Genomic DNA, 12780 nt, shown 5'->3' with positions numbered 1-12780 from the left:
GTGAAATTTGTAACCCGTTATCAAAGGGTTTACATAATCCATAATAAAGCTAAATTATATTCTTATGGCATGTAAGTTATAACACAACTGGTAATAAAGTACTATTAGGACCAGAGTTCAGCTACATTAATAAGCTGAAAAGACTCTGATGCCTAAGAACTAAATAATCGTTTCTAAAGTTATTTTAATAGAAAATGTGTTTCAAGATTTTTAATTAAATATTTACAGAAAGCTTTAGAACTCTGCTTAGTTTTAAGTTAAGGATGGTGAACTTACCAATCCTCATCAGCCAAAAGCCTCAGGGCTTCTGTCAGTGCTATTTCTGGTTTAGAGAATGGTCGTAGTTCTGATAGATCCATTATTTCTGGACTATGAGTGACAGAAGGCATCCTTTCTTTATACTGTGAAATGACTCCAGTAGATGTTTCACCTAAAACAAAATATATTAAACTATGAGAGAACCTTTTTTTAAAAATGTTTATCTTTTTGAGATGGAGTGTCGCTCTGTTGCCCAGGCTAGGGTGCAGTAGTGCAATCTCAGCTCACTGCAACCTCTGCCACCTGGTTCAAGCGATTCTCCTGCCTCAGCCTCCCAAGTAGCTGGGACTACTGGCGCGCACCACCATGCCCGGCTAATTTTTGTATTTTTAGTAGAGACAGGGTTTCACCATGTTGGTCAAGCTGATCTTGAACTCCTGGCCTCAAGCCGTCCATCCGCCTCAGTCTCCCAAAGTGCTGGGATTACAGGCGTGAGCCACCATGCCCGGCCAAGAAGACCTTCATACAAAGGATACAAACATTATTCTGACTACAGTTGTGATGAACATTTATTATGGAAACGTAGTACTATTAGTTTAGTCTTGAGGAAAATTACAGTACCCAGAAACCAAAACTATTGAAAACTTTACTTTTTATATGCAAAATTATTAACAAATTATATTTAATAAAAATATAAGTAGTTTTTCAGTCATGAGTCATAACAAAGTCTGGCTTTATTTTAACAGCTAAAAGTCAAAGAAGCAGTATGATCCCATTTTGTAAAAATGTGGATATATACCTGTTTCATAACTGAGAAGTGAAGATGAAGGTTCATGGCATCTGTATGTAGAATTCTAGTTGATTTTCTCTATTGACATAGAATTAGTGGCCTATTACAAATTCTAAGACCATGTGTAGTAATAAGAATGATGTTTCTTCTGTAATAAGACATTGACCAAGCATTTTCCAGATGTAAGGCACTGTACTATAAGTTGAGAACATAAATCATCCTCTTTGAGTGCTCAGGATAATATCCTTGAGAGCACTGTATAATGCGAGACACATGCAGTGGAGATATTAAAAAGAAAAGGGTCATATAGAATGGGCTTTTATAAGTAGGAAGATTTACTGGCTCTTTTTCCATATTAAGAGATACTTTTAGAAAGGAAATATTAGTCACTAGAAAATAACTATCATCAAAAATTATTTATTAACCATGCTATCTGTGACAAAACGTTACCTGAAATCACAAATATAAGAAATTTCACTTGATGTTGCATACTAATTACATATTCAGAGTTGGTCATTTAAAATCCAAAGGCAACAAGGTGTTAATGATATTAGCTGACATTTATTAAATACTATGCACCAGACCTTGGGATAAATGCTTTGCAAACTTTACTGCATTTAATTATCTCAACAAAGTTGAGGTAGGCATTCTAACTATCTTTATTTGCAGCTGAGAAAATAATTGCGTTTTACAGAGACTAAGAAATTTACTTAAGGTTCCATTGCTAATGAGTGGCAGAGGCAGGACTTAGATCTACGGCCACCATTACCTGTGATCTTCTATAAAGAGGTATAAGACAGAATCTCTGCTTTCAAAAATTTTATCACATATCTAACACAAAAAAGTAAAAAGGTAAAATATGATGCCTTAAATTACTATAGCGTTGAATCAGTACCAGTTTTTGTTATGTGAGGAAGATGATATCCCAATTATATAATAGACCCCTTTCACTTTTTTTTTTGATGGTTCAGATGGACCCTCTTTAGGTTTCATATCTAAGACTAACATGTATAAATAAAATCCTCCAGCTTTGGAATATCCCAATCCTGAAAGAATAGCAAATTAAAAAATAGCACTATTATCATTTATTATCTTCCCTGGTATTGTGCTATGTCCTTCATTTATACTATCTAATTTAATTCATTCAACAACCCTATGTAATAATTATTATTCAGACATTACAGATGAAGAAACGAACGTGGAAGTTTTAAGAATTCCCTTAATATATCTAATCCATTCCCACTCTCATGAAACAATAACTCATTAGAAAGATATACAGATAAACACCAAATTTTCAACCTTGAGATTATAACAATATGAAGTACTATCACCTATCTTTATTTTGTTTTCACCTGAAGAATGTTATCTTGAAAAAGTAGGTGTATAGAATATCAATTGAAAGTAGTGATGCTCAAATGAAGTTTTTTAAAAAAAAAAAACTTCCACTGTTGGCCGGGTGCAGTGGTTCACACATGTAATCCCAGCACTTTGGGAGGCTGAGGTGAGCGGATAACGAGGTCAGGAGTTCGAGACTAGCCTGTCCAACATAGTGAAACCCCATCTCTACTAAAAATACAAAAATTAGCCTGGCATGGTGGTGCACACCTGTAGTCCCAGCTACTCGGAAGGCTGAGGCAGAAGAATCGCTTGAACCCGAGAGATAGAGGTGGCAGTGAACCAAGACTGCACCACTGCACTCCAGCCTGGTTGACAGAAAAGACCCCATCTCAAAAAAAGCAAAACAAAACAAAACAAAAACTTTCACTGTGTTGCAGATTGATTCTTTTATAAAGTACAATAAAAGTGTTGTGGCACTGTCAAATTGTTAAAATAGTTTCTAGAAGCTAAATATTGTCTGTATGTATGTTATCATAGATGAGTAACAAACAGTTCACACAGTCTGTGAAACACACTTTGAGAAGCAGTGAACTGATAGAAAGTTTCTTAACTGGAGACATATCCAATTAGAATTTAGCTATTAAAAATTATTTCTGCTAATATGTTCATAACCACAAATAGAGCTAAACAGCTATACTTTGAGCTGATCAACATAATAATTGTGTAAGCATATTCTTATTTTCAAATATAAGGATGACTTCAAAGTGGTACTCTCCTTATACTTCTCAGAAACCCAATCTTTAAAGCCTACATTATAGGCAAAAATCACAAAATTAGTTGATCCATCAAGAATGAATACCCCCAAATTTATGATTTATTACTATTTGTAATATTTGTACTTCTATTTCTACTCTTCACACTAGCTAAGTTAGGTAGGAAGTTTCGTGGGTTTTTCTCTCCCTGAATTTTATGACAATAACAAATAGTGAATTACGTGAGAATGCTAAGAGGCTTAAGTTTCACAAACACCTACATTTAATGGGTTTTAGGGACATCTTTAGCCACAATGTTACAGGCTAACACCTCTCATCAGGCATACTCTCAACAATTAATAGCTTTCAAAATACAGTTTTCTCCACTTGTTGTATTATAATGGAAATAAAAGCTAGGAAAAACCTCAGATATTAATTTAGGTTAAATCTTTTTTTAATTTTTACCTTCAAGAGAAGTATACTGTCTGTTAAATTTAGAGTATTTTTTGTAACCTTCTTGAGCATTTTGTTGCTATCTAGACTTCAGATGCAACATAAATTTAAGAGTGTTTATTACATTTCACAGTTTCTTAATAATATTAAACAAAACAATAATTAAGCAATAATAGTTAATGTGTATTATAGTTCACATGATTTTTTATTTCAACATCTGATTTTTCCTCGTTGCTACTATACCTAACATGTATTCAATATTTTAAAAAACAACACCAGGAAACATAGAGCCTATTCTTGACTGAGCACAAAACATTGTAGGTACTCAAGGATAGACTGAATAAATGACAAATGCAATGACCTTTTTGGATCATGATGTAATATAAACCAGTTTCACCATCTCAGTTATCTGCTATAAAATGGGATACCACTCCTCAGCAAAACAGGAATATTTCCAGGGAGTATAGAAGAGATCCTTGAGATAATCTGGACCTTTGAGATAATTAAGATATTCACAGGGGCAGAAAACTGAGGCCGGCTTCCAGGTCACAAAGTTAATTAAAGGCACAACTGAAACTTAAGAAGCCAGGTCTGTCTATTGGCTCCCAGTTCAGTACTCTTTCTGGCATAAATGCACTGGACCACATGTGGTCTCTTCAGCTTAACAAGCATTTGTGACTTTATTCTTTACATCTAAATAAGTGACCTATCTGAATCTGAAAACACTAAAGATAGTGATCATTTTAAACAGGACCCTTTCAATGGAGAGCTGAAGGCAATGTTTTCTTAAAGAGAACTCTTATTTTTTGATAGCCCCACCTCATCTCCAAAAATATCTAAATCTAGAAGGGAGAAACACAATCATTTTTCTTTTTATGAGAAAGCATATTATTTTAATAGTTATATATAATTAAAACAGAAACTGTGGGTCTTGCAAATTTCAGTGTTATATAAGATATTTCATTCTTAGTCATATATTACCCCCAGTGAAACCTCATTTCATCAGCTTTAGACTATTACTAGAAAAAAAAAAATACCAAAACTTAAATTCCACTTACCTTCAGATGCCATTTTCTCAGTTCCTGTATGTTTCATTCGTTCCCAGGAATTTTTTTCCTTCTTTTCACAATCTTTATTGTGAAACAGTTCTTTCTCTTCTTTTCTCTTTTGTCTCATCTTGTTACAAGTAGATTTTGAAATAGAAACTTTAGCCTGCATGAAAAAGTTGAAAATCTGAAAATATTCAGGGAGTTTGATATTTAAAATATCTTTGTCTCAGATAACTAATTTGTCTCTGAGGATATTAGTCTTTCACTACTTAAGTGTATCCTAGAAAACGGAATATATACATACATATATATGTATATATAGTACACGTAAAATATAAAGTACACAGAGAATAAAAAGTATATTACATACTTTATCCCCAGAATGAGAATGCCTTTATTAAGTGGGAAGGGTGGATAATCTATTATTTAAATGATTAAGGATCAAAATTTCTTTCTTTTTTTTTTGCCCCCCTTGAGACAGTTTCACTGTGTTGCCCAGGCTGGAGTACAGTGGCGCAATCATGACTCACTGCAACCTTGACCGTCCGAGCTCCAGTGATCCTCCTACTTTAGCCTCCCAAGTAGCTGGGCCCACAGGCACGCATGGCTATGGCTACATTTTTGTATTTTTTCTAGAGAAAATAGGCTCTCTACTTTCTATGACTAATTTTTGTATTTTTTCTGGCCAATTTTTGTATTTTTCCTGGAGACAGGGTTTTGCCACATTGCCAAGGCTCAAAATTTCAACTGTACTAAGGTTTTTAAAATTTTAATCGAAATACTTTCACCACCCCACATCTGATATACACAAAACAATGACATACTGTAAGCTTAAATTTATTCTAATAATTAGCAAATAACCTTACATCTTTTTCATTCTCAACATCAAGATATGATGAAATATTTTGCTGGACTGATCTTCCATAAATCCCTGATGGTGGTTCAATACTTTGTTTAATTGAAAATGTATCCCCATTTTCCACAGAAGATATCACTGATTGGCTGCAGGTTGCTGGTGCTGAACTTAAACTTCCAAATACGCCTGAAATCAACCAACCACCAAATAGTCATTAACTAATTATGTAATGGTAATCTAGATAACACAGTTTAAGGTAAGGTTCTTGCCTTCAAGAATCAAACAACACAATTAATAAGAAAAACTGCTAAATAATTATAAAATATAAAAACAAATACCCTAACAGGGCAATAATATAAGAGGTGCCAGAAGGCAGTTCATGATAATAAGTGAGAGCTGCATATTACAAGTGGTAAGCACACATAAAGAAAAGGTTGCTGTGAGCTGTTTTTGTTTTCTGTTTGTTTGTTTGTTTGTTTCAAGATAGTCTCTCTCTGTCACCCAGGCTGGAGTGCAATAGCACAATCTCGGCTCACTGCAACCTCCACCTCCCAAGCTGAAGCAATACTCCCACCTCAGCCTCCTGAGTAGCTAGGACTACAGACGCACAGTACCAGGCCTGCCTAATTTTTTTTTTTTTTTTTTTGGTAGAGATGGGGTTTTGCCATGTTGTCCAGGCTGGCCTTGAACTCTTGAGTTCAAGTAATCTGCCCGCCTGGGCCTCCCAAAGTATGGGGATTACAGGAGTGAGCCACTGCGCCTGGCAGTTGGGTGTTTAAGATGGTTTCAAGGAGCAAGAATTTGAGCTGGGATTTGAAGACAGGAAGGATCTGTATAAAGTAAAGGAGAGAGAGAAATCTATGAGATGGTGATGTTTACATGCAGAGTTGAATGTTTATAAAGCATTTATGTGGAGCGAATAAATGAGCTTGGTTGGGCAAATAAAGGAATAACAGAAAATAAGTTTACAAGAGTAAGCTGTAGCCAATCTGAGGAGGGTTTTAAAATAACTTAATGGGCCAGGCGCGGTGGCTCAAGCCTGTAATCCCAACACTTTGGGAGGCCAAGACGGGCGGATCACGAGGTCAGGAGATCGAGACCATCCTGGCTAACATGGTGAAACCCCGTCTCTACTAAAAAATACAAAAAGCTAGCCAGGCGAGGTGGCGGGCGCCTGTAGTCCCAGCTACTTGGGAGGCTGAGGCAGGAGAATAGTGTAAACCTGGGAGGCGGAGCTTGCAGTGAGCTGAGATCCGGCCACTGCACTCCAGCCTGGGTGATAGAGCGAGACTCCGTCTCAAAAAGAAAATAAATAAATAAAATAACTTAATGAGACTATCAAGCTACGAAGTTAGGAAAAAATTTTCAAGACTTTTATTCTATTTCATCATATTGAACAAAAATAAGATGCATCCCCTCAATGTATACCACTACATTCTAGTTTTCAATTAAAATAGAAAATAGCTTTAAAGGATACTTGCAATAATTTTGTTCAAGGTCCCTTAGCCCCCTTAAAATATATAATGGGAGTTTAATTTTCACTTGTCTAGATTTTGTATGGGAGATAATTACATTGATTATTAAGCTGATAAATAAGGGCTATTTGAATTTAAACTATGCTAAAACTAAGTAAGCTATCCTAAAACTGTCTTAGAAGTACCTAAACTGCAGCAGCCACATAATACATCCCTCTGAAAATTAATGACATGAATTTACTAGTTTCCTTAGAAGATAGAAACGTGAAGGTAAGTATTCACTTCTAATTCTTTTAATGAAGATAGTGTAATATATTTGTAAAAAGAAGTTCCGCTCAACACTTGAATCAAATTCTTTTCTATTCCTTATTGATAGGCTTTGCTTCTATATGGTGAATACATATAATTAAGAAGTGAAATAACTTTGAAATACCTTTTCCAACAACTACTACTGAGTCTTCTGATAAAGTCTTTGTGGATATGAAGTCAAAACTGGAAATTTGCTGTGGATTTGATGATGACCCTGTAAATCCTAAAAAAACCCAAAACAAATACTTAAAAATATTTGCTTATTATGTAGTATCTTAGGATATTGTAACATGGTCTTTTAAAACTGAAAATTTATTTCATACAAATAATTTACCATTTATTCATACATGTTCATTAAGTCATTATTTCATGATAAATGTTTGTAACTGCAATACTAGAATGGACTAGGCACTAGAGAGAAAATAAACCTTTCTTTTTTTTATTTTTTTTGAGATGGAGTCTTGCTCTGTCGCCCAGGCTGGAGTGCAGTGGTGCGATCTTGGCTCACCACCACCTCCGCCTCCTGGGTTCAAGCGATTCTCCTGCCTCAATCTACTGAGTAGCTGGGATTACAGGTGTGCACCACTATGCTCAGCTAATTTTTGTATTGTTAGTAGAGACAGGGTTTCACCATGTTGGTCAGGCTGGTCTCGAACTCCTGACTTCATGATCCGCCCACCTCAGCCTCCCAAAGTGCTGGTATTACAAGCGTGAACTACCATGCCCGGCCCCTTCCTTTCCTTAAGGAGTTTACATGTCAGGGTGAGGTGTGAGAGGCATACAAGTGAATTATCACAGCATGATAATCAGGCAACAAAAGGGTAATCAAAAAGGAAATCCACTGACATCAGAAAATGGATCAGGTCAATGTCATAGCAACCTGTACTTTTCTAGGTTAACTTTTATCTTAGTTTCTGATTCTTTATTTACACTCTTTAGTTCCATGGAAATAGGATCTATGTCTAGTTTTGATGATTTTTCTTTCCCAGAGTCTAGTATAGTGTTTGGCACATACCAGGTATTCCATAAATATATGTTAGATGAATGTATCAAGGCAAAAAAAGAAAAGAGAAATATATATTACTTTAGGTTTTACGAAAGAAAAGCAGTTAAACAGTAGTAAATTCAATGAAATAATTGATTTTTAAAAATTAAGCAGAAGATAGATTGTTTTGTTAACTGCTAATGGTAATAGCAACCTGGCTTTATGTGAAAATGGCAAAGATTAAAGAAAGAAATCCACGTAAATGACCATTTTTCATGTATTTCTTCTTTAGTATGGAATAATCAAAATTAGTACACACTTATACAGCACACATCAACTAACAGAAACACGGTTAGCCCAAAAATGTGTTCTGTGACAAAGAGAAAAAAATCTTAGTAAATGGAATAATTTGCTCAACAGTTCACACAAACATAAAATTACACAAACATAAACTATCAAGAAACAAATGGTTAGACAAGTCTCATCAGAAAAAAATATAAAGGACATGTTATCTCCAAGGAGTTTTTCATTTATAAAAGAAGCTGTCATTAACCATTTTTAATATATTTTTATTTTTTACACTATTTTTTCTTAAAGAAATGTTGAAAGAAATATTGTTCATTACGTCTCAATTCTAAAATATATAGAAAAATATGTTTAAAGGCTTCTTTACACACAAATATCATTACATATTTTTTCTTTGTTATAATACTTTCATCTAATTCAAATACAGAGAGAGTAAATAGTAAATCATGGAATCTAGTTTGCTAATACTTCAAGCACCCTCTACTGTCTCAATTCATTAATTTAGACAGCAGACATGATATGGACCATTACAATTAGGAAAGGGCACCTAGGTCCTCCACATAGAAATTAAGAAAACTAATATTAAAAGTGTGAGAGCATAGGGCATGAAGAGAAAAATAGTAAGAGGTAATATAAAATGAAATGAAGCTGATGCAAGATTATTAAGGGTCTTAAAAGTTATGCTATGGGGCCAGACGTGGTGGCTCGTGCCTGTAATCCCAGTACTTTGCGGGGCTGAGGTGGGCAGATCACCTGAGGTCAGGAGTTCAAGACCAGCTGGCCAATATGGTGAAACACCTTCTCTACTAAAAATACAAAAATTCGCTGGGTGTGGTGGTACATGCCTGTAACCCCAGCTACTCAGGAGGCTGAGGCAGGAGAATCACTTGAACCTGAAAGGCAGAGGTTGCAGTCAGCTGAGATTGCGCCATTGCACTCCAGCCTGGGCGACAAGAGTGAGACTCCATCTTAAAAAAAAAAAAAAAAAGTTATGCCACGGAGTAGGAACTTTGTTCTGCAGAAAACAGAGAACCGCTCGTGTTAAGCTTGCCAACAGGGCAAGACTTTTCTTTATGTGTCACAGAAAAAATAAACAGCTCTAGGGGTCCTTACACAGGTCCAAGGGACAAGCTTGCAACCTGTGGCACACCTGAGTAAGGAAATTGATGTAGTGGCAAAGGGTTGGCCTCATTCTTTACGGGTAGTGGCAGCATTAGCAGTCTTAGTATCTGAAGCAGTTAAAATAATACAGGGAAGAGATCTTACTGTGTGGACATCTCATGATGTGAACGGCATTCTCACTGCTAAAGAAGACTTGTGGTTGTCAGACAACAATATCAGGTATCAATATCAATATCAGGCTCTATTACTTGAAGGGTCAGTGCTGCAACTGCGCACTTGTGCAACTCTTAACCCAGCCACATTTCTTTCAGACAATGAAGAAAAGATAGAACACAACTGTCAACAAGTAATTGCTCAAACGTATGCCGCTTGAAGGGAGCTTCCAGAGGTTCCCTTGACTGATCCCTACCTCAACTTGTATACTGATGGATGTTCCTTTGTAGAAAAAGGACTTCCAAAAGTGGGGTATGCAGTGGTCAGTGATAATGGAATACTTGAAAGTAATCCCCTCACTCCAGGGCCTAGTACTCAGCTGGCAAAACTAATCAGGCACTAGAATTAGGAGAAGGAAAAAGGGTAAACATATATACAGACTCTTAAGTATGCTTACCTAGTCCTCCATGCCCACGCAGCAATATGGAGAGAAAGGGAATTCCTAACTTCCGAGGGAACACCTATCAAACATCAGGAAGCCATTAGGAGATTATTATTGGCGGTACAGAAACCTAAAGAGGTGGCAGTCTTACACTGCCGGAGTCATCAGAAAGGAAAGGGAAGGGAAACAGAAGGGAACCGTCAAGCGGATATTGAAGCACAAAGAGCCGCAAGACAGGACCCTCCATTAGAAATGCTTACAGAAGGTCCCCTGGTATGGGGTAATCCCCTCTGGGAAGTCCCAGTACTCAGAAGAAGAAATAGAATGGGGAACCTCAGGAGGACATAGTTTCCTCCCCTCAAGATGGCTAGCCACCGAAGAAGGAAAAGTACTTTTGCCTGCAGGTAACCAATGGAAATTACTTAAAACCCTTCACCAAACCTTTCACTTAGGCATTGATAGCACCCATCAGATGGCCAAATCATTATTTATTGGACCAGGCCTTTTCAAAACTATCAAGCAGGTAGTCAGGGCCCGTGAAGTGTGCCAAAGAAATAATCCCCTGACTTATCGCCAAGCTCCTTCAGGAGAACAAAGAACAGGCCATTACGCAGGAGAAGACTGGCAACTAGATTTTACCCACATGCCCAAATCTCAGGGATTTCAGTATCTACTAGTCTGGGTAGATACTTTCACTGGTTGGGCAGAGGCCTTCCGCTGTAGGACAGAAAAGACCCAAGAGGTAATAACGGCACTAGTTTCATGAAATAATTCCCAGATTCCAACCTCCCTGAGGCTTACAGAGTAACAATGGCCCCGCTTTCAAGGCTACAGTAACCCAGGGAGTATCCCAGGTGTTAGGTATACAATATCACTTACACTGTGCCTGGAGGCCACAATCCTCAGGGAAGGTCGAGAAAATGAATGAAACACTCAAAGGACATCTAAAAAAGCTAACCCAGGAAACCCACCTCGCATGGCCTGCTCTGCTGCCTATAGCCTTGCTAAGAATCCGAAACTGTCCCCAAAAAGCAGGACTTAGCCCATACGAAATGCTGTATGGACGGCCTTTCCTAACCAATGAACTTGTGCTTGACTGAGAGACAGTCAACTTAGTTGCAGACATCACCTCCTTAGCCAAATATCAACAAGTTCTTAAAACATTACAAGGAGCCTGTCCCCGAGAAGAGGGAAAGGAATTATTCCACCCTGGTGGCATGGTATTAGTCAAGTCCCTTCCCTCTAATTCCCCATCCCTAGACACATCCTGGGAAGGACCATACCTAGTCATTTCATCTACCCCAATCGTGGTTAAAGTGGCTAAAGTGGAGTCTTGGATACATCACACTCGAGTCAAACCCTGGATACTGCCAAAAGAACCCCAAAATCCAGCAGACAACGCTAGCTATTCCTGTGAACCTCTAGAGAATCTGCGCCTGGTCTTCAAGCAACAACCGTGAGGGAAGTAACGAAAATCGTAAATCCCCATGGCCCTCCCTTATCATATTTTTCTCCTTACTGTTATCTTACCCCCTTTCACTCTCACTGCACCCTCTCCACGCCACTGTATGACCAGTAGCTCCCCTTACCAAGAGTTTCTATGGAGAATGCAGCTTTCCGGAAATATTGATGCCCCATCGTATAGGAGTTTACCTAAGAGAAACCCCACCTTCACCGCCCACACCCATATGCCCCGAAACTGCTGTAACTCTGCCACTCTTTGCATGCATGCAAATACTCATTATTGGACAGGGAAAACAATTAACCCTAGTTGTCCTGGAGGACTCAGAGCCACTGTCTGTTGGACTTACTTCACCCATACCGGTATGTCTGATGGAGGTGGAGTTCAAGATCAGGCAAGAGAAAAACATGTAAAGGAAGTAATCTCCCAGCTGACCCGGGTACATAGCACCCCTACCCCTACAAAGGACTAGATCTCTCAAAACTACATGAAACCCTCAATACCCATACTCGCCTGGTAAGCCTATTTAATACCATCCTCACTGGGCTCCATGAGGCCTCGGCCCAAAACCCTACTAACTGTTGAATGTGCCTCCCCCTGCACTTCAGGTCATACATTTCAATCCCTGCACCTGAACAATGGAACAACTTCAGCACAGAAATAAACACCACTTCCGTTTTAGTAGGACCTCTTGTTTCCAATCTGGAAATAACCCATACCTCAAACCTCTCCTGTGTAAAATTTAGCAATACTATAGACACAACCAACTCCCAATGCATCAGGTGGGTAACTCCTCCCACACGAATAGTCTGCCTACCCTCAGGAGTATTTTTTGTCTGTGGTACCTCAGCCTATCGTTGTTTGAATGGCTCTTTGGAATCTATGCGCTTCCTCTCATTCTTAGTGCGCCTATGACCATCTACACTGAACAAGATTTATACAATTATGTTGTACCTAAGCCCCGCAACAACAGTATCCATTCTTCCTTTCGTTAACGGAACAGGAGTGCTAGGCGGACTAGGTACTGGCA

General features: G+C 37.8%; 1 protein-coding gene across 7 annotated transcripts in view; it reads right to left on the bottom strand.

The window, feature by feature from the left end:
- TOGARAM1 (TOG array regulator of axonemal microtubules 1) overlaps nt 1–12780 on the bottom strand; it is a 115572-nt gene that overhangs the window by 44458 nt on the left and 58334 nt on the right. For 5 of the 7 annotated variants that reach the window (XR_012415758.1, XM_005561164.4, XM_045396347.2 and 2 more), the window contains exons 8-11: nt 7405–7503; nt 5507–5682; nt 4650–4803; nt 277–430 (exon numbers count right to left, since the gene is read on the bottom strand). Coding sequence is in view for 6 of the 7 variants with exons in the window: in XM_005561164.4 (XP_005561221.3) it covers nt 277–430; nt 4650–4803; nt 5507–5682; nt 7405–7503 (583 nt within the window). In the remaining variant the exon portion in view is untranslated. Of the gene's footprint in view, nt 1–276; nt 431–4649; nt 4804–5506; nt 5683–7404; nt 7504–10284; nt 10368–12780 lie in introns of those variants that run through there. The other 2 variants (XM_045396348.2, XM_073997308.1) reach the window with 2 other exon arrangements.

Source organism: Macaca fascicularis, chromosome 7, assembly GCF_037993035.2.
Source record: "Macaca fascicularis isolate 582-1 chromosome 7, T2T-MFA8v1.1".
Lineage (NCBI taxonomy): Eukaryota > Metazoa > Chordata > Mammalia > Primates > Cercopithecidae > Macaca > Macaca fascicularis.
This window is presented reverse-complemented; position numbering and strand designations above follow the sequence as displayed.